Here is a 21,581-nt window from a genome sequence, read left to right as displayed (position 1 = left end):
GGGTCACTACTGAGGGAGTGCTGCACTGTCAGAGTGTCAGAAGTGAGGGAGTGCTGCACTGGCAGAGGGTCAGTACTGAGGGAGTGCAGCACTGTCAGAAGGTCAGTACTGAGGGATTGCTGCACTGTCAGAGGGTCAGTACTGAGGGAGTGCTGCACTGTCAGAGGGTCAGTACTGAGGGAGTGCTGCACTGTCAGAGATTCAGTACTGAGGGAGTGACGCACTGTCAGAGGGTCAGTACTGAGGGAGTGCTGCACTGTCAGAGGGTCAGTACTAAGGGAGGGCCGCACTGTCAGAGGGTCAGTACTGAGGGAGTGCTGCACTGTCAGAGGTGCAGTACTGAGGGAGTGCTGCACTGTCAGAGGGTCAGTGCTGAGGGAGTGACGCACTGTCAGAGAATCAATGCTGAGGGCGTGCTGCACTGTCAGAGGGTCAGTACTGAGGGAGTGCTGCACTGTCAGAGGTTCAGTACTGAGGGAGTGCTGCACTGTCAGAGGTTCAGTACTGAGGGAGTGCTGCACTGTCAGAGGGTCAGTACTGAGGAATTGCTGCACTGTCAGAGGGTCAGTACTGAGGGAGTGACGCACTGTCAGTGGGTCAGTATTGAGGGAATGCTGCACTGTCAGAGGGTCAGTACTGAGGGAGTGCTGCACTGTCAGAGGGTCAGTACTGAGGAATTGCTGCACTGTCAGAGGGTCAGTACTGAGGGAGTGACGCACTGTCAGAGGGTCAGTACTGAGGGAGTGACGCACAGTCGGAGAGTCAATGCTGAGGGAGTGCTGCACTGTCAGAGGGTCAGTACTGAGGGAGTGCTGCACTGTCAGAGGGTCAGTGCTGAGGGAGTGACGCACTGTCAGAGAATCAATGCTGAGGGCGTGCTGCACTGTCAGAGGATCAGTACTGAGGGAGTGCTGCACTGTCAGAGGTTCAGTACTGAGGGAGTGCTGCACTGTCAGAGGTTCAGTACTGAGGGAGTGCTGCACTGTCAGAGGGTCAGTACTGAGGAATTGCTGCACTGTCAGAGGGTCAGTACTGAGGGAGTGACGCACTGTCAGTGGGTCAGTATTGAGGGAATGCTGCACTGTCAGAGGGTCAGTACTGAGGGAGTGCTGCACTGTCAGAGGGTCAGTACTGAGGAATTGCTGCACTGTCAGAGGGTCAGTACTGAGGGAGTGACGCACTGTCAGAGGGTCAGTACTGAGGGAGTGACGCACAGTCGGAGAGTCAATGCTGAGGGAGTGCTGCACTGTCAGAGGGTCAGTACTGAGGGAGTGCTGCACTGTCAGAGGTTCAGTACTGAGGGAGTGACGCACTGTCAGAGGGTCAGTGCTGAGGGAGTGCTGCACTGTCAGAGGATCAGTACTGAGGGAGAGCCGCACTGTCAGTGGGTCAGTATTGAGGGAATGCTGCACTATCAGAGGGTCAGTACTGAGGGAGTGCTGCACTGTCAGAGGGTCAGTACTGAGGGAGTGCCGCACTGTCAGAGAGTCAGCACTGAGGGAGTGCCGCACTGTCAGAGGGTCAGTACTGAGGGAGTGCCGCACTGTCAGAGGGTCAGTACTGAGGGAGTGCTGCACTGTCAGAGTGTCAGTACTGAGGGAGTGCCGCACTGTCAGAGGGTCAGTACTGAGGGAGTGCCGCACTGTCAGAGGCTCAGTACTGAGGGAGTGCCGCACTGTCAGAGGGTAAATACTGAGGGAGTGCCGCACTGTCAGAGGGTCAGTACTGAGGGAGTGCTGCACTGTCAGAGTGTCAGTACTGAGTGAGTGCTGCACTGTCAGAGGGCAGTACTGAGGGAGTGCCGCACTGTCAGAGGGTCAGTACTGAGGGAGTGTCGCACTGTCAGAGGGTCAGTACTGAGGGAGTGCCGCACTGTCAGAGGGTCAGTACTGAGGGAGTGCCGCACTGTCAGAGGGTAAAGACTGAGGGAGTGCCGCACTGTCAGAGGGTCAGTACTGAGGGAGTGCAGCACTGTCAGAGTGTCAGTACTGAGTGAGTGCTGCACTGTCAGAGGGCAGTACTGAGGGAGTGCCGCACTGTCAGAGGGTCAGTACTGAGGGAGTGCTGCACTGTCAGAGGGTTAGTACTGAGCGAGTGCTGCACTGTCAGAGGGTCAGTACTGAGGGAGTGCAGCACTATCAGAGGGTCAGTACTGAGGGAGTGCTGCACTGTCAGAAGGTCAGTACTGAGGGAGTGCCGCACTGTCAGAGGGTCAGTACTGAGGGAGTGCTGCACTGTCAGAGGGTCAGTACTGAGGGAGCGCTGCACTGTCAAAGGGTCAGTACTGAGGGAGTGCAGCACTGTCAGAGGGTCAGTACTGAGGGAGTGCTGCACTGTCAGAGGGTCAGTACTGAGGGAGTGCTGCACTGTCAGAAGGTCAGTACTGAGGGAGTGCCGCACTGTCAGAGGGTCAGTACTGAGGGAGTGCTGCACTGTCAGAGGGTCAGTACTGAGGGAGCGCCGCACTGTCAGATGGTCAGTACTGAGGTAGTGCTGCACTGTCAGAGGATCAGTACTGAGGGAGTGCCGAACTGTCAAAGGTTCAGTACTGTGGGAGTGCTGCACTGTCAGAGGGTCAGTACTGAGGGAGTGCCGCACTGTCAGAGGGTCAGTACTGAGGCAGTGCCGCACTGTCAGAGGGTCAGTACTGAGGGAGTGCCGCACTGTCAGAGGGTCAGTACTGAGGGAGTGCCGCACTGTCAGAGGGTCAGTACTGAGGAAGTGCCGCACTGTCAGAGGGTCAGTACTGAGGGAGTGCCGCACTGTCAGAGGGTCAGTACTGAGGGAGTGCCGCACTGTCAGAGGGTCAGTACTGAGGGAGTGCCGCACTGTCAGAGGGTCAGTACTGAGGGAGTGCCGCACTGTCAGAGGGTCAGTACTGAGGAAGTGCCGCACTGTCAGAGGGTCAGTACTGAGGGAGTGCCGCACTGTCAGAGGGTCAGTACTGAGGGAGTGCCGCACTGTCAGAGGGTCAGTACTGAAGGAGTGCCGCACTGTCAGAGGGTGATTTTAGATGAACTATCATAGGAAGGGCGTGTGTGGCTTTTCAGGGTAGATGGAAAACTCTGCGGGAACTATTTGGTAGAAGAGCGGGGCCTGCGGGGTGTGGGAGGCAGTTCCCTCTCCCCCTCCCCAATGTACTGGGCAACCTTTGTTCCTCAGCCAACATCACAAAAACAGATGATTTGAAGATTTGTGTTGTTGCTGTTTTTGAATCTTGCTGCTGCGTTCTCGCTATTAGAACAATGATTACACTTGTCACTAATCTGATCCTGGGCTGGTTGTGCTTATTAAGATCCAGTAAAATCCCGTTAGATTTTATCCTCTATCACATTGGAACCTGGAGCTGTTGACAAGCTTGAATGTTAGTGAAAGCCAGGGACAGGACATGATGGCTCCAACTCTCTGCTAATGTTCCACCATTTATAGCCCACTGTCCATCCTGCCCTTCCTTTAGTGACCACATCCTCCTCTCAGAGCCGGAGCCTGGGCACCACGCCCCCTCGGAAAATGGCAAATCCCCGGATTCTTCAATTGAGACATCCACAACCACAGCCCAAACTGTAGACCGAGCCCCTCCTCCTGCCCCCTTCCCCAATAACAAGGTCGTTCACTCGATTTCTCCATCACCTTTTTTGGTCTTGCCTTTGTGGCTTTGTCTTTCTCAGTTCCATTCTCTGTTCCTCTCTCTGCCTCTTTCTCTCTCTCCCCAATTCTGTTACTCTCCCTCTCTCTCACTCTGATACCTGATTCTCCTGGCCAATCTTAATCTGATTTGGATAAAACAACTGTTGATTTTGACACTTCAGCAGCGTGTCGTCAGATTGATAAATTGAATGGTTCAGACGGGTGCGTCGATCTAACTTTTCCTGAGCAAGCATGGGAAGTCGGGGCTGGGAATAGCTGAGTGCTCGAGCAGAAAGATTTCCTGAAAGATCCTGAACGAATTGGTTGGAAGTTTAAACTGAAGGAAGCAGCAGTACTGGAGGACGATTAAAATCCAGAGTTCAGGTTCGGAGGAATGCAGATATCTCTGAGATTGATGTGACGGGGAGATTCCAGAGATGAGGGATTGCTGTGTGAGTGGGTGACACTATTTGAATAATAACAGTCACTTCAAAATGGTGACCACTTAATCCTTGAGGTAATTTATATTTAGTTAAAACTTAAATAAATATCTGCAAAGGAAGAGTTCCAACTCGTGAAATATCCTCCGCCCCTCCGCTGTGCTGAATGGAAGTGTCTCTGTTGGACAGATTACTTTATGGGTATCCCTGAGTTTGGACGATTGTACAGCGGGATAATCCCCGACAGAATCCACTCTCTGGGAAGGGTGAAGTTATCGCAAAAGATTAATTTGTCAGGGTTACTTAGCCATACTCTGTCTTTTTTCATTTTAACATCATCCATTATCTCTGCTGTATTGTTTAAACTTTGAGATCCACATTGCCAAATCTTCCTCTTTTGGAAGGAAACCCAATATTTTGTTTGAAACAAACCAAGTTTCCTTTTCCACTTGAGTATTATGTAGCCCCTGTATTTAAATAACATTGTGGTTGGATTTTTTCTTTCTCTCTCTCTCTCCTGATTCGTACCCAAGCTCAGTAACTACTTAACACCCTCGGAGTGTAGATTCCCCCAGCCAAGAGGAGGTTAAATATTCTCTCCTGTGGATGGTTGGAAGGATTGAGGTCCCCACTTCCTTTGCACAATAACTCATAAGGAAGCTGTCACAACAAAGGTGAATTTATTTACATGTATACAAGTTATACTTTACACAGCATCTCCCTCCCAGTGCAGACTGTGCTGGGTGGTAGATCTGACCAGGCCCCGCGTTGGGCCTTCTTTTATCCCCGGCCTTAACTAGCCCCCGCCCCCAACCTGGGGAGCTCGTATTCCATGAATCCCACAGGGAGATCAATGATTGTTCCCCATGATCCTCCTGGAGGTTAGAATACTTGCTAATCCCAGTTGGACATTCATCTCCTTTGCCCGTGACTGGACTTTGCTGGGTTATTTGGTTGTGAAGATCGGGTCTCCTGAAGAGTGGGACGGGGGGGGGGGGTGTCTTTCTGGGCCGTTTGTGCTGAAGGCCCGAGAATCCGAACGCCAGCTTGATGAAGCAGCTACAGGATGGAGGGAAATGGGAAAAGACGATGGTGCCGTATTGACAGGACGCTGCCAATCTGACTGACAGTACAATCAGCTTAACTGCAAAAGGCTCTTTCTCAATGATTCACATGGACTTTAAACCCAGACAAAACAGATCAATACCTTTCCCTTTTCTCTCACTTCGAGAATCCATGAGTTTGACATCTGCATTTATATAGTGCCTTTGACATGGTAAAATGTCCCAAGGTGCTTCGTAGGAGTGATTATCAAGCAAGGCGTGATCCAGGGAAGGAGATATTAGGGACAGATGATCAACGGTAAGGAGCGTCTTGAAACGGGAGAGTGAGATGGGTGTATGGAGGGAATTCCAAAGCTTGGTGCCGAGATGATGGAAGACATGGCCATCGATGCCAAAGTGATCAAAATCAGGAATCCTGAAGCGGTCCCAGTTAGAGGGGTACAAAGATCACCGAGAGTTGTGGGACGGGGTGAGCTGACAGAGATAGAGACGAGTGAGGCTAGAGGGGCAAGGTTGTGAAAATACCTCGGGCGAAATTCTCCCCCAACGGCGCGATGTCCGCCGACTGGCGCCAAAGACGGCGCCAATCAGACGGGCATCGCGCCGGCCCAAAGGTGCGGAAGGCTCCGCATCTTTGGGGGCCGAGCCCCAACATTGAGGGGCTAGGCCGACGCCGGAGGGACTTCCGCCTCGCCAGCTGGCGGAAATGGCGTTTATTGCCCCGCCAGCTGGCGCGGGAATGCGGCGCATGCGCGGGAGCGTCAGCGGCCGATGAAAGTTTCCCGCACATGCGCAGTGGGGAGAGTCTCTTCCGCCTCCGCCATGGTGGAGGCCGTGGCGGAGGCGGAAGGGAAAGAGTGCCCCCACGGCACAGGCACGCCCGCGGATCGGTGGGCCCCGATCGCGGGCCAGGCCACCGTGGGGGCACCCCCCGGGGCCAGATCGCCCCGCGCCCCCCCCCAGGACCCCGGAGCCCGCCCACGCCGCCTGGTCCCGTCGGTAAATACCAGCTTTGATTTACGTCGGCGGGACAGGCAATTCCTGGGCGGGACTTCGGCCCATCCGGAGAATCCAGCGGGGGGTCCCGCCAACCGGCGCGGCCCGATTCCCGCCCCCGCCCAATCTCCGGTACCGGAGACTTCAGCGGGGGCGGGGGCGGGATTCACGGCGGCCAACGGCCATTCTCCGACCCGGCGGGGGGTCGGAGAATGACGCCCCTCATGTAATTTGATTGTGTGGCTCAATTTAAACATCTGTTGCGTTTGGCATTAACGTCAGCAGCTCACACACCCCTACGACAATTGTTTAGATTCTAAACCTCCAGCATCTGCTGTAAATGTAAAAACCTGTTACCATTTCAGCAGCAGAACTACCTCCTGTGTTAATTCTAGTCAAGAAAACAGAGGTGCATAAAACCTGGAGGAAGGGGGTTGGGAATGGGTGGGTGGCTGAAGGGCCAACAGCTCAAGAGGACAGCACGCTCAATGTATCGATCAGCGGGGTTAATGTACAGCCAACATTCCTCAGACCCGGCTGAAATGAATGACTCCCCAGAACAACACCAGACAAACACAGGATTTCCAGGTCAAGGGAGAAGGAGGCCAGGCAGCAAATTAGACGCAAAGTCAGACACATGGGTAAAGGTGGATTGGACATGGGGATGAGTGAGTTGGGCAAGGAAGTATTTACATGAGACTTGAAATGCCACACAATACAAAGCTGCGGCCATGTGCTGGGAAATTAGATTAGAATAGATAGGTGCTTGATGGCCAGCATGGACGCAATGGACAGAAGGGCCTCCTTCTGTGCTGTAAAACCTATGACTCTATGATTCTATATGTTGTGTTATATGTATTGGGTGCAGTTATGGATTTAAACGCCAGGGTTAGGATGTGTATATATCTGCTGCAGCAATATTTATAGAAAAATCTTGGTTTAAAAGAAAGACAGACTCAGTGGCTGCAGAAGATAAAATTAAGATGTCATAAAAATGAGATTGTTGTTATTTCAGGTCATGCCGTGGTTTTGTTGTGATTTCTGGGGAGAAGATAATTAGAGACATTGTCCTTAAACTTAAGCAAGTAGGCCATGGGATTTGGGTGGAATGTGGATGATGTAATTAATGGGAGGAGCCAGGTCTGTATCAGGTCTCTAGCAGGTAGCTGTGTTGGTGAGTTCTCTGGAAGCTGTGAGCTGAACAACAGCTTCTGCAAAAGGCGGTCAGGTTGAACAGTAGTCTGACACAGACAAGAATCTGCAGGCTGTTTCCTGACAGGAACTCTCCCTCTCTCTCCAAGCAGTCTTTTAAAGGAATTCTTTATCCCGAGGATGGCAAATAATCCTGTGTTTGCTAACTTTATTTAAAAGTGTTTTTTGTCCTGTGATGGGTTTTGCTTGTTTGCTTGATTGGAGAAAAAGGAGTAAAACTGTTTCATTTTATTGTTAAGCATTGTTAACTGATAATTGTAAGCTATATTTCTGTGATGCTACTTTAGTATAAGACTGTGTTAGTAATAAAGTTTGTTTTAATAATCCATATCCCCATTTGCACGTGCAGTCACTCCTGGAGTGAAGAATCATTTCCTCACAGTCTTAAAAGTTTCAAACAAAGTGATTGGGGTTCCTGTCCGGTCTCCTAGCAAATGTTGGGGTCTGGTCTGGATTGTAATAAGAGGCGGAGTTGGGTACAGAGGGGGAGGCGGAGTTGGGTACAGAGGGGGAGGGGGAGTTGGGTACAGAGGGGGAGGGGGAGTTGGGTACAGAGGGGGAGTTGGGTACAGAGGGGGAGGGGGAGTTGGGTACAGAGAGGGAAGTGGAGTTGGGATCAGAGAGGGAGGTGGAGTTGGGTACAGAGGGGGAGGTGGAGTTGGGTACAGAGAGGGAGGGGGAGTTGGGTCCAGAGGGGAGGGGGAGTTGGGTACAGAGAGGGAGGGGGACTTGGGTACAGAGAGGGAGGGGGAGTTGGGTACAGAGAGGGAGGTGGAGTTGGGAACAGAGGGGGAGGGGGAGTTGGGTACAGAGAGGGAGGTGGAGTTGGGAACAGAGGGGGAGGGGGAGATGGGTACAGAGAGGGAGGGGGAGTTGGGTACAGAGAGGGAGGGGGAGTTAGGTACAGAGGGGGAGGGGGAGTTGGGTACAGAGAGTGAGGGGGAGTTGGGTACAGAGGGGGAGGGGGAGATGGGTACAGAGAGGGAGGGGGAATTGGGTACAGAGGGGGAGGGGGAGTTGGGTACAGAGGGGAGGGGGAATTGGGTACAGAGGGGGAGGGGGAGTTGGGTACAGAGGGGGAGGGGGAGTTGGGTACAGAGGGGGAGGGGGAGTTAGGTTCAGAGGGGGAGGGGGAGTTGGGTACAGAGAGTGAAGGGGAGTTGGGTACAGAGGGGGAGGGGGAGTTGGGAACAGAGAGGGAGGGGAGTTGGGTACAGAGGGGGAGGGGGAATTGGGTACAGAGGGGGTGGAGTTGGGTACAGAGGGGGAGGGGGAGTTGGGTACAGAGAGGGAGGGGGAGTTGGGTACAGAGGGGGAGGGGAGTTGGGTACAGAGGGGTGGGGGAGTTGGGTACAGAGGGGGAGGGGGAGTTGGGTACAGAGAGGGAGGTGGAGTTGGGAACAGGGGGGGAGGGGGAGATGGGTACAGAGAGGGAGGGGGAGTTGGGTACAGAGGGAGAGGGGGAGTTGGGTACAGAGGGGGAGTTGGGTACAGAGGGGGAGAGGGAGTTGGGTACAGAGGGGGAGGGGGAGTTGGGTACAGAGGGGGAGGGGAGGTTGGGTACAGAGAGGGAGGGGAGTTGGGGACAGAGGGGGAGGGGGAGTTGGGTACAGAGGGGGAGGGGGAGTTGGTACAGAGAGGGAGGGAGGGTTGGGATCAGAGAGGGAGGGGGCGTTGGGTAGAGAGGGAGTTGGGTACAGAGGGGGAGGGGGAGTTAGGTATAGAGGGGAGGGGGAGTTAGGTACAGGGGGGGGAGGGGGAGTTGGATACTGAGGAGGAGGTGGAGTTGGTTACAGAGGGGGAGGTGGAGTTGGTTACAGAGAGGGGGGGGGAGTTGGGTACAGAGGGGGAGGTGGAGTTGGGTACAGAGGGGGAGGGGGAGTTGGGTACAGAGGGGGAGGTGGAGTTGGGTACAGAGGGGGAGGGGGACTTGGGTACAGAGAGGAAGGGGGAGTTGGGTACAGAGAGGGAGGGGGACTTGGGTACAGAGAGGGAGGGGGACTTGGGTACAGAGAGGGAGGGGGAGTTGGGTCCAGAGGGGGAGGGGGAGTTGGGTACAGAGGGGGAGGGGGAGTTGGGTACAGAGAGGGAGGTGGAGTTGGGAACAGAGGGGGAGGGGGAGATGGGTACAGAGAGGGAGGGGGAGTTGGGTACAGAGGGGGAGGGGGAGTTGGGTACAGAGGGGAAGGGGGAGTTAGGTACAGAGGGTGAGGGGGAGTTGGGTACAGAGAGGGGGAGATGGGTACAGAGAGGGAGGGGGAGTTGGGTACAGAGGGGGAGATGGGTAGAGAGGGAGGGGGAATTGGGTACAGAGGGGGAGGGGGAGTTGGGTACAGAGGGGAGGGGGAATTGGGTACTGAGGGGGAGTGGGAGTTGGGTACAGAGGGGGAGGGGGAGTTGGGTACAGAGGGGGAGGGGGAGTTAGGTTCAGAGGGGGAGGGGGAGTTGGGTACAGAGAGTGAAGGGGAGTTGGGTACAGAGGGGGAGTTGGGAACAGAGAGGGAGGGGAGTTGGGTACAGAGGGGGAGGGGGAGTTGGGTACAGAGAGGGAGGGGGAGTTGGGGACAGAGGGGGAGGGGAGTTGGGTACAGAGGGGTGGGTGAGTTGGGTACAGAGGGGGAGGGGGAGTTGGGTACAGAGAGGGAGGTGGAGTTGGGAACAGAGGGGGAGGGGGAGATGGGTACAGAGAGGGAGGGGGAGTTGGGTACAGAGGGAGAGGGCGAGTTGGGTACAGAGGGGGAGTTGGGTACAGAGGGGGAGAGGGAGTTGGGCACTGAGGGGGAGGGGGAGTTGGGTACAGAGAGTGAGGGGGAGTTGGGTACAGAGGGGGAGGGGAGGTTGGGTACAGAGAGGGAGGGGAGTTGGGTACAGAGGGGGAGGGGGAGTTGGGTACAGAGGGGGAGGGGGAGTTGGGTAGAGAGGGAGGGAGGGTTGGTATCAGAGAGGGAAGGGGCGTTGGGTAGAGGGGGAGTTGGGTACACAGGGGGAGGGAAGTTGGGTACAGAGGGGTAGGGGGAGTTGGGTATAGAGGGGAGGGGGAGTTGGGTACAGGGGGGGAGGGGGAGTTGGATACAGAGGAGGAGGTGGAGTTGGTTACAGAGGGGGAGGGAAGGTTGGGTACAGAGGGGGAGGGGGAGTTGGGTACAGAGGGGGAGGGGGAGTTGGGTACAGGGGGGAGGGAGAGTTGGGTACAGAGGGGGAGGGGGAGTTGGGTACAGAGGGGGAGGGGGTGTTGGGTACAGAGGGGAGGGGGAGTTGGGTACAGAGGGGGAGGGGGAGTTGGGTACAGAGGGGGAGGTGGAGTTGGTACAGAGGGGGAGGGGGACTTGGGTACAGAGAGGGAGGGGGACATGGGTACAGAGAGGGAGGGGGAGTTGGGTTCAGAGAGGGAGGGGGAGTTGTGTACAGAGAGGGAGGGGGAGTTGGGTACAGAGAGGGAGGGGGAGTTGGGTACAGAGGGTGAGGGGGAGTTGGGTACAGAGAGGGAGGGGGAGATGGGTACAGAGAGGGAGGGGGAGTTGGGTACAGAGGGGGAGGGGAAGTTGGGTACAGAGGGGGAGGGGGAGATGGGTACAGAGAGGGAGGGGGAATTGGGTACAGAGGGGGAGGGGGAGTTGGGTACAGAGGGGAGGGGGAATTGGGTACAGAGGGGGAGGGGGAGTTGGGTACAGAGGGGGAGGGGGAGTTGGGTACAGAGGGGGAGGGGGAGTTAGGTTCAGAGGGGGAGGGGGAGTTGGGTACAGAGAGTGAAGGGGTGTTGGGTACAGAGGGGGAGGGGGAGTTGGGAACAGAGAGGGAGGGGAGTTGGGTACAGAGGGGGAGTTGGGTACAGAGGGGGAGGGGGAGTTGGGGACAGAGGGGGAGGGGAGTTGGGTACAGAGGGGTGGGTGAGTTGGGTACAGAGGGGGAGGGGGAGTTGGGCACAGAGAGGGAGGTGGAGTTGGGAACAGAGGGGGAGGGGGAGATGGGTACAGAGAGGGAGGGGGAGTTGGGTACAGAGGGAGAGGGGGAGTTGGGTACAGAGGGGGAGTTCGGTACAGAGGGGGAGAGGGAGTTGGGCACTGAGGGGGAGGGGGAGTTGGGTACAGAGAGTGAGGGGGAGTTGGGTACAGAGGGGGAGGGGAGGTTGGGTACAGAGAGGGAGGGGAGTTGGGTACAGAGGGGGAGGGGGAGTTGGGTACAGAGGGGGAGGGGGTGTTGGGTACAGAGAGGGAGGGAGGGTTGGTATCAGAGAGGGAAGGGGCGTTGGTTAGAGGGGGAGTTGGGTACACAGGGGGAGGGAAGTTGGGTACAGAGGGGTAGGGGGAGTTGGGTATAGAGGGGAGGGGGAGTTGGGTACAGGGGGGGAGGGGGAGTTGGATACAGAGGAGGAGGTGGAGTTGGGTACAGAGAGGGAGGGGGACATGGGTACAGAGAGGGAGGGGGAGTTGGGTTCAGAGAGGGAGGGGGAGTTGTGTACAGAGAGGGAGGGTGAGTTGGGTACAGAGTGTGAGGGGGAATTGGGTACAGAGGGGGAGGGGGAGTTAGGTACAGAGGGGGAGGGGGAGTTGGGTACAGAGAGTGAGGGGGAATTGGGTACAGAGGGGGAGGGGGAGTTGGGTACAGAGGGGGAGGGGGAGGTGGGTACAGAGGGGGAGGGGGAATTGGGTACAGAGGGGGAGGGGGAGTTGGGTACAGAGCGGGAGGGGGAGTTAGGTACAGAGGGGGAGGGGGAGTTGGGTACAGAGAGTGAGGGGGAATTGGGTACAGAGGGGGAGGGGGAGTTGGGTACAGAGAGGGAGGGGAGTTGGGTACAGAGGGGGAGGGGGAATTGGGCACAGAGGGGGTGGAGTTGGGTACAGAGGGGGAGGGGGAGTTGGGTACAGAGAGGGAGGGGGAGTTGGGTACAGAGAGGGAGGGGGAGTTGGGTACAGAGAGGGAGGGGGAGTTTGGTACAGAGTGAGGGGGAGTTGGGTACAGAGGGGGAGGGGAGGTTGGGTACAGAGGGGGAGGTGGAGTTGGGTACTGAGGGGGAATGGGAGTTGGGTACAGAGGGGGAGGGGGAGTTGGGTACAGAGAGGGAGGTGGAGTTGGGAACAGAGGGGGAGGGGGAGTTGGGTACAGAGAGTGAGGGGGAGTTGGGTACAGAGGGGGAGGGGGAGTTGGGTACAGAGAGGGAGTTGGGTACAGAGGGGGAGTGGGAGTTGGGTACTGAGGGGGAGGGGGAGTTGGGTACAGAGGGGGAGGGGAGGTTGGGTACAGAGAGGGAGGGGAGTTGGGTTCAGAGGGGAGGGGGAGTTGGGTACAGAGAGGGAGGGGGAGTTGGGTACAGAGGGGGAGGGGGTGTTGGGTACAGGGGGGAGGGGGAGTCGGGTACAGAGGGGGAGGTGGAGTTGGGTACAGAGGGGGAGGTGGAGTTGGGTACAGAGGGGGAGGGGCAGTTGGGTACTGAGGGGGAGGGGAGTTGGGTACAGAGGGGGAGGGGGAGTTGGGTACAGAGAGGGAGAGGGACTTGGGTACAGAGAGGGAGGGGGAGTTGGGTCCAGAGGGGGAGGGGGACTTGGGTACAGAGAGGGAGAGGGACTTGGGTACAGAGAGGGAGGGGGAGTTGGGTCCAGAGGGGGAGGGGGAGTTGGGTACAGAGGGGGAGTTGGGTACAGAGGGGGAGGGGGAGTTGGTTACAGAGAGGGAGGGGGAGTTGGGTACAGAGAGGGAGGGGGACTTGGGTACAGAGAGGGAGGGGGTCTTGGGTACAGAGAGGGAGGGGGAGTTGGGTCCAGAGGGGGAGGGGGAGTTGGGTACAGAGAGGGAGGGGGAGCTGGGTACAGAGGGGGAGTTGGGTACAGAGGGGGAGGGAGAGTTGGGTACAGAGGGTGAGTTGGGTACAGAGGGGGAGGGGTAGTTGGGTACAGAGGGGGAGGGGTAGTTGGGTACAGAGGGGGAGGGGGAGTTGGGTACAGAGGGGGAGGGGGAGTTGGGTACAGAGGGGGAGGGGGAATTGGGTACAGAGGGGGAGGGGGAGTTGGGTAGAGAGAGGGAGGGGAGATGGGTACAGAGGGGGTGGGGGAATTGGGTACAGAGGGGGTGGAGTTGGGTACGGAGGGGGAGGGGGAGTTGGGTACAGAGAGGGAGGGGGAGTTGGGTACAGAGAGGGAGCGGGAGTTGGGTACAGAGGGGTGGGGGTGTTGGGTACAGAGGGGGAGGGGGAGTTGGGTACAGAGGGGTGGGGGTGTTGGGAACAGAGGGGGAGGGGGAGTTGGGTACAGAGAGGGAGGGGGAGTTGGGTACAGAGGGAGAGGGGGAGTTGGGTACAGAGGGGGAGTTGGGTACAGAGGGGGAGGGGGAGTTGGGTACAGAGGGGGAGTGGGAGTTGGGTACTGAGGAGGAGGGGGAGTTGGGTACAGAGAGTGAGGGGGAGTTGGGTACAGAGGGGGAGGGGAGGTTGGGTACAGAGAGGGGGGGAGTTGGGTACAGAGGGGGAGGGGGAGTTGGGTACAGAGGGGGAGGGAGAGTTGGGTACAGAGAGGGAGGGGGCGTTGGGTAGAGAGGGGAGGGGGAGTTGGGTACAGGGGGGAGGGGGAGTTGGATACAGAGGAGGAGGTGGAGTTGGTTACAGAGGGGGAGGTGGAGTTGGTTACAGAGAGGGAGGGGGAGTTGGGTACAGAGAGGGAGGGGGAGTTGGGTACAGAGGGGGAGGTGGAGTTGGTTATAGAGAGGGAGGGGGAGTTGGATACAGAGGAGGAGGTGGAGTTGGTTACAGAGGGGGAGGTGGAGTTGGTTACAGAGAGGGAGGGGGAGTTGGGTACAGAGAGGGAGGGGGAGTTGGGTACAGAGGGGGAGGTGGAGTTGGTTACAGAGAGGGAGGGGGAGTTGGGTACAGAGAGGGAGGGGGAGTTGGGTACAGAGGGGGAGGTGGAGTTGGTTATAGAGAGGGAGGTGGAGTTGGATACAGAGGAGGAGGTGGAGTTGGGTACAGAAGGGGAGGTGGACTTGGTTATAGAGAGGGAGGGGGAGTTGGATACAGAGGGGGAGGTGGAGTTGGTTATAGAGAGGGAGGGGGAGTTGGGTACAGAGGGGAGGGGGAGTTGGTTACAGAGGGGGAGGTGGAGTTGGTTATAGAGAGGGAGGGGGAGTTGGGTACAGAGGGGAGGGGGAGTTGGGTACCGAGGGGAGGGGGAGTTGGGTACGGAGAGGGAGGGGGAGTTGGGTACAGAGGGGGAGGTGGAGTTGGTTATAGAGAGGGAGGGGGAGTTGGGTACAGAGGGGAGGGGGAGTTGGGTACCGAGGGGGAGGTGGAGTTGGTAACAGAGGGGGAGGTGGAGTGGGTTATAGAGAGGGAGGGGGAGTTGGGTACTGAGGGGGAGGGGGAGTTGGGTACCGAGGGGGAGGGGGAGTTGGGTACAGAGGGGGAGGGGGAGTTGGGTACAGAGGGGGAGTTGGATACAGAGTGGGAGGGGGAGTTGGGTACAGAGAGGGAGGGGGAGTTGGGTACAGAGAGGGAGGGGGAGTTGGGTACAGAGGAGGAGGGGGAGTTGGGTACAGAGGGTGGGGTGAAGTTGGGTACAGAGGGGGAAGGGGAGTTGAGTACAGAGGGGGAGGGGGAGTTGGGTACAGAGGGGGAGGGGGAGTTGGGTACAGAGAGGGAGGGGGAGTTGGGTACGGAGGGGGAGGGGGAGTTCGGTACAGAGGGGGAGAGGGAGTTGGGTACAGAGGGGGAGGGGGAGTTGGGTACAGAGGGGGAGGCGGAGTTGGGTACCGAGGGGGAGGGGGAGTTGGATACAGAGGGGGAGGGGGAGTTGGGTAACGAGGGGGAGTTGGGTAACAAGGGGGTGTTGGGTACAGAGGGGGAGGGGGAGTTGGGTACAGAGGGGGAGGGGGAGTTGGGTACAGAGAGGGAGGGGGAGTTGGGTACAGAGGGGGAGGTGGGTACAGAGGGGGAAGGGGAGTTGGGTACAGAGGGGGAGGGGGAGTTGGGTACAGAGGGGGAGGGGGAGTTGGGTACAGAGGGGAAGGGGGAATTGGGTACAGAGGGGAGGGGGAGTTGGATACAGAGGGGGAGGGGGAGTTGGGTAACGAGGGGGAGTTGGGTAACAAGGGGGTGTTGGGTACAGAGGGGGAGGGGGAGTTGGGTACAGAGGGGGAGGGGGAGTTGGGTACAGAGAGGGAGGGGGAGTTGGGTACAGAGGGGGAGGTGGGTACAGAGGGGGAAGGGGAGTTGGGTACAGAGGGGGAGGGGGAGTTGGGTACAGAGGGGGAGGGGGAGTTGGGTACAGAGGGGAAGGGGGAATTGGGTACAGAGGGGAGGGGGAGTTGGGTACAGAGGGGGAGGGGGAGTTGGGTACAGAGGGGGAGGGGGAGTTAGGTACAGAGGGGGAGTTGGGTACAGAGGGGGAGTTGGGTACAGAGGGGGAGTTGGGTACAGAGGGGGAGGGGGAGTTAGGTACAGAGGGGGAGGGGGAGTTGGGTACAGAGGGGTAGGGGGAGTTGGGTACAGAGGGGGAGTTGGGTACAGAGGGGGAGGGGGAGTTGGGTACAGAGGGGGAGGGGGAGTTGGGTACAGAGGGGGAGTTGGGTACAGAGGGGGAGTTGGTTACAGAGGGGTATGGGGAGTTGGGTACAGAGGGGGAGTTGGGTACAGAGGGGGAGTTGGGTACAGAGGGGGAGTTGGGTACAGAGGGGGAGGGGGAGTTGGGTACAGAGGGGGAGTTGGGTACAGAGGGGGAGTTGGGTACAGAGGGGGAGGGGAAGTTGGGTACAGAGGGGGAGTTGGGTACAGAGGGGGAGGGGAAGTTGGGTACAGAGGGGGAGTTGGGTACAGAGGGGGAGGGGAAGTTACACACCAGGAACAGAGGCTTATTAGTAGCTGAAGATGGAGATAAATGTTTTAATAATGTTGATTTTTTGCCAAAATTAGTGAGTTTTCTCCTGAACCTTAATAGCTTCCTTCCCACAATCAGTTGTGAATTTCTGATCATGCTCTCGTGTGTGAGATATTATTATAGCAGTTCCAGCATTGAGCTCTGTGAAACAATATTAGCTTTCAGATTGTCAAAATATTATTTTAAAACTAATTGAACATTCGCACAGGTCTTAACAACAGCTCCACTCCTGTAACTCGCAGCTATCACACAGGCCGGGTTTCTGCCGTCTATCAGGAGCTGCAGGTTCGAGTTGAATAAACACTTGGATTTTCTGGTAATTTTCACTCTCAGGCTCACCCCAGGCGATTTCCAGCTGTTGAATTTGGATGTGTTATTCCTGTAATGTGGGGAAAGTCACACAGGCTCCCACAGCAAACCTGACCAACACATCTGCGTTTGGTGGTGTTGACTGAGGAACAAACATTGGCCGGAAACCGGGGAGAAATCCCCTGCTCTTTGAGATAATGCCATGGGACCTTTTCCATCCACCTCACGAGTACCTGAGCCTGGATCTAAAGGCCCACCCTCTAGGCGGCACCTCCAACAATGCAGCACTCCCCTTTCATTCTTGTGTCAAGATTGTGAAGTTGGAGCGCTGCGCAGGGAACCGGGCTGTGAGGTGAAGAGCTCCAGGTTGTGAGAGAGTTTTCTACACATCAGTAATATTTCTTCAGCTCACCTGCCTCTGTCGTTACTTTCAGTAAATAGCCATCTAACTGGATGGAGACTTGTTGGTTTGTGTAGGGTAGAGAGATCTTCACGCCGTCCTTCTTCACCGTCAGGTGCTGTAGGAGGCTGATAGTTGTCCCACTCAACAGCACCTCGATGGACTTGGTCCACGAGTAGGCAAAGGTTCTGCGGGCGTCGTTCTGCACCAGCACCTGGAATGTGGCGAGACTGGAGCAGTCTTTGGTTAACACATACTGACAGGTCCCTTGAAAGTTAAAGGCTGTTCCATCAAATGTGTTGTAATGAGGATCACCAAACACGGTGCAGACACCCGACTCTGAAAAGGTTCAAACGCAGGATCAGTAAATCAGCGACACACACGGAGAGAGCGGGAGAGAGAGCGGGAGAGGGAGCGGGAGAGGGAGCGGGAGAGAGAGCAGGAGAGAGAGAGCGGGAGAGGGAGCGGGAGAGAGAGCGGGAGAGAGAGCGGGAGAGAGAGCGGGAGAGGGAGCGGGAGAGGGAGCGGGAGAGGGAGCGGGAGAGAGAGCGGGAGAGAGAGCGGGACAGAGATAGGTGGAAAGTGGAAGAGAGGAACGGGGGAGGGGGAGAAGGAGTTGAATGAGGGGGGGAGGGTAAAGGGGAAACTAAGGGAGGGGGAAGAGACAAGGAAAGGGCAGCGGAGGGTGAGGGGAGGGTGCTATGGGAGAGAAGGGTGGCTGAGAGGGGTGTCGAGGGATGAGAGATGGATAGGACAGGGGAAAGAGAGGCAGGGAAGGGGAAATGGGGCAGGGGATGGTCTGGAATATTTTGCCATCCCAGGATTCAGCCTGGTGGCCCATCGCAGCTCTCCCTCTACGGCAAGTCTATCCTTTCTTAGCTAAGGAGACCAAACTACATAAAATCTCCAGGTGTGATGCCATCAAGGCCCTGAACAGACATCCTCGTTTCTGTCCTGTTGCAATGAAGGCCAACATCCCGTTTGCCTTCCTGAGTGTTTGCTGCAGAGACCCCAGCCCAGACACACCCCGCCCAGACACACACCCGGCCCAGACACACACCCGCCCAGACACACACTCGCCCAGACACACCCCGGCCCAGATACACACCCCGCCCAGACACACCCCGGCCCAGACACACCCCGGCCCAGACACACCCCGGCCACACCCCGGCCCAGACACACCCCGCCCACACCCCGGCCCAGACACACACTCGCCCAGACACACACCCGCCCAGACACACACCCGCCCAGACACACCCCGGCCCAGACACACACCCGCCCAGACACACACTCGCCCAGACACACACCCGCCCAGACACACACTCGCCCAGACACACCCCGGCCCAGACACACACCCGCCCAGACACACACCCGCCCAGACACACACCCGCCCAGACACACCCCGGCCCAGACACACCCCGGCCCAGACACACACCCGGCCCAGACACACACCCGGCCCAGACACACCCCGGCCCAGACACACCCCGGCCCAGACTCACCCCGGCCCAGACACACACCCGCCCAGACTCACCCCGGCCCAGACACACACCGGCCCAGACACACCCCGGCCCAGACACACCCCGGCCCAGACACACACCCGGCCCAGACACACCCGCCCAGACAGACCCCGGCCCAGACACACACCCGCCCAGACACACACCCGCCCAGACACACACCGGCCCAGACTCACCCCGGCCCAGACACACCCCGCCCAGACACACCCCGGCCACACCCCGGCCCAGACACACCCCGGCCCAGACACACACCGGCCCAGACTCACCCCGGCCACACCCCGGCCCAGACACACCCCGGCCCAGACACACCCCGGCCCAGACACACCCCGGCCCAGACACACACCCGCCCAGACACACACCCGCCCAGACTCACCCCGGCCCAGACTCACCCCGCCCAGACACACACCCGTCCAGACACACACCCGTCCAGACACACACCCCGCCCAGACACACACTCGCCCAGACACACACTCGCCCAGACACACACTCGCCCAGACACACACTCGCCCAGACACACACCCGCCCAGACACACACCCGCCCAGACACACACCCGCCCAGACACACACCCGCCCAGACACACACCCGCCCAGACACACACCCGCCCAGACACACACCCGCCCAGACACTCACCCCGCCCAGACACACACCCCGCCCAGACACACACCCGCCCAGACACACTCGTCCAGACACACACCCCGCCCAGACACACACCCGCCCAGACACACTCGCCCAGACACACTCGCCCAGACACACACTCCGCCCAGACACACCCAACCCAGACACACCCAACCCAGACACACCCAACCCAGACACACACCCGCCCAGACACACTCGCCCAGACACACACTCGCCCAGACACACACCCGCCCAGACACACACTCGCCCAGACACACACTCGCCCAGACACACACTCGCCCAGACACACACTCGCCCAGACACACACTCGCCCAGACACACACTCGCCCAGACACACACTCGCCCAGACACACACTCGCCGAGACACACACTCGCCCAGACACACACTCGCCCAGACACACACTCGCCCAGACACACACTCGCCCAGACACACACTCGCCCAGACACACACTCGCCCAGACACACACTCGCCCAGACACACACCCGCCCAGACATACACCCCGCCCAGACACACACCCGCCCAGACATACACCCGCCCAGACACACACAAGCCCAGACACACACCCGCCCAGACACACTCGCCCAGACACACACCCGTCCAGACACACACCCCGCCCAGACACACACCCGCCCAGACACACTCGCCCAGACACACTCGCCCAGACACACACTCCGCCCAGACACACCCAACCCAGACACACCCAACCCAGACACACCCAACCCAGACACACACCCGCCCAGACACACTCGCCCAGACACACACTCGCCCAGACACACACCCGCCCAGACACACACTCGCCCAGACACACACTCGCCCAGACACACACTCGCCCAGACACACACTCGCCCAGACACACACTCGCCCAGACACACACTCGCCCAGACACACACTCGCCCAGACACACACTCGCCCAGACACACACTCGCCCAGACACACACTCGCCCAGACACACACTCGCCCAGACACACACCCGCCCAGACATACACCCCGCCCAGACACACACCCGCCCAGACATACACCCGCCCAGACACACACAAGCCCAGACACACACAAGCCCAGACACACACAAGCCCAGACACACACAAGCCCAGACACACACAAGCCCAGACACACACTCGCCCAGACACACACTCGCCCAGACACACACTCGCCCAGACACACACCCGCCCAGACACACACCCGCCCAGACATACACCCCGCCCAGACATACACCCCGCCCAGACACACACCCGCCCAGACATACACCCGCCCAGACACACACAAGCCCAGACACACACAAGCCCAGACACACACTCGCCCAGACACACACAAGCCCAGACACACACAAGCCCAGACACACACTCGCCCAGACACACACTCGCCCAGACACACACTCGCCCAGACACACACTCGCCCAGACACACACCCGCCCAGACACACACCCGCCCAGACACACACCCGCCCAGACACTGATCCAGACTTTGGCCCCCTGACCCAGTCCGTCTTGTGGAGTGTGATAATTCAATAATTAATGAGCTGAAATTGAGGGGGATTCAATGAGTTCCATCTGATAGCGATTCCAGTTCTTTCTACAGAAATCAGCCAGTAACCATGGCAACAGATGGGGAGCATGTTACAGCCCTTCTGATTTGATGATTTTTTGAGGTGGAATTTATGACGAGTTCGGATTAGCAGAAATCTGATTGATGGAAAGATCTAATCCATTGTCCAATTTTCACAGACCAGTCATTGCCCTGATAGAATATAAATATAAACCATTTCACAAAGTCTGATTGAATTCTCAGAATCCAGTCAGCCTCACAGTAAAGTTACAGCACAGAATGAAGGCCATTCGGCCCATCTTGTCCATGCCAGCCCAAGGACACCCAGGTTCCTTTTCTAATCCGACCTTCCTGCCCCTGATCCATACCCCTGTATTTTACAGCACTCAAGGTGCAGAGTTAGGTGCTTTTTAAAAGAGTTTAGGGTCTCCTCCTCCATTACCATCTCGGGCAGCGAATTCCAGACTCCCACTACCCTCTGCATAAAAAAGTTCTTCCTCCTGTCCCCTCTACACCTTCTGCCACTTATCTTGAATCTCTGTCCCCTGGTTCTGGAATTCTCCACCAAGGGAAACAATTTTATCCAGTTCACTATCTCTTCCCCTCATAATTTTGTCCACCTCAATTAAGTCACCCCTCAGCCTTCTTTGTTCCAAGGAAAATAACCCCAACCTATCCGACCTCTCCTTGTAGTTATAAATCACATCCTAATTACTGCTTAAAAATAGTTATTTTGGTGAAAACCAGCGTAAACCTCGGAGAGAGAAACTGGGAAAATCTTTGTGTTCCTTTCTGTACAGTTATTCATTGGCGGGAAAGATCTCGTGGATAACGGAGATCAGGAAAGGTGCTATGAAAATGCAAACTATGCCTCTGAACCATTTCCATTAGCTGGACAACAACAACTTAGATTTATACAGAACCGTTAGGGTAATAAAACACCCAAAACAGAGATGTGTATAGGGGCTGGAGGAGGTTACAG

The 21,581-nt window shown here is 57.5% G+C and overlaps 1 protein-coding gene across 1 annotated transcript in view; it reads right to left on the bottom strand.

The window, feature by feature from the left end:
- Positions 1-21,581, bottom strand: part of bmper (BMP binding endothelial regulator) — a 191,573-nt gene that overhangs the window by 41,686 nt on the left and 128,306 nt on the right. Inside the window, exon 11 of the mRNA XM_072468655.1 lies at positions 16,919-17,245. Within this exon, the coding sequence (XP_072324756.1) occupies positions 16,919-17,245 (327 nt within the window). The remainder of the gene's footprint in view (positions 1-16,918; positions 17,246-21,581) is intronic.

Source organism: Scyliorhinus torazame, chromosome 11 (genome assembly GCF_047496885.1).
Source record: "Scyliorhinus torazame isolate Kashiwa2021f chromosome 11, sScyTor2.1, whole genome shotgun sequence".
In the NCBI taxonomy this organism is placed as follows: domain Eukaryota; kingdom Metazoa; phylum Chordata; class Chondrichthyes; order Carcharhiniformes; family Scyliorhinidae; genus Scyliorhinus; species Scyliorhinus torazame.
The sequence above is the reverse complement of the archived record's forward strand: the minus strand, read 5'-3'. Positions and strand labels throughout refer to the sequence as shown.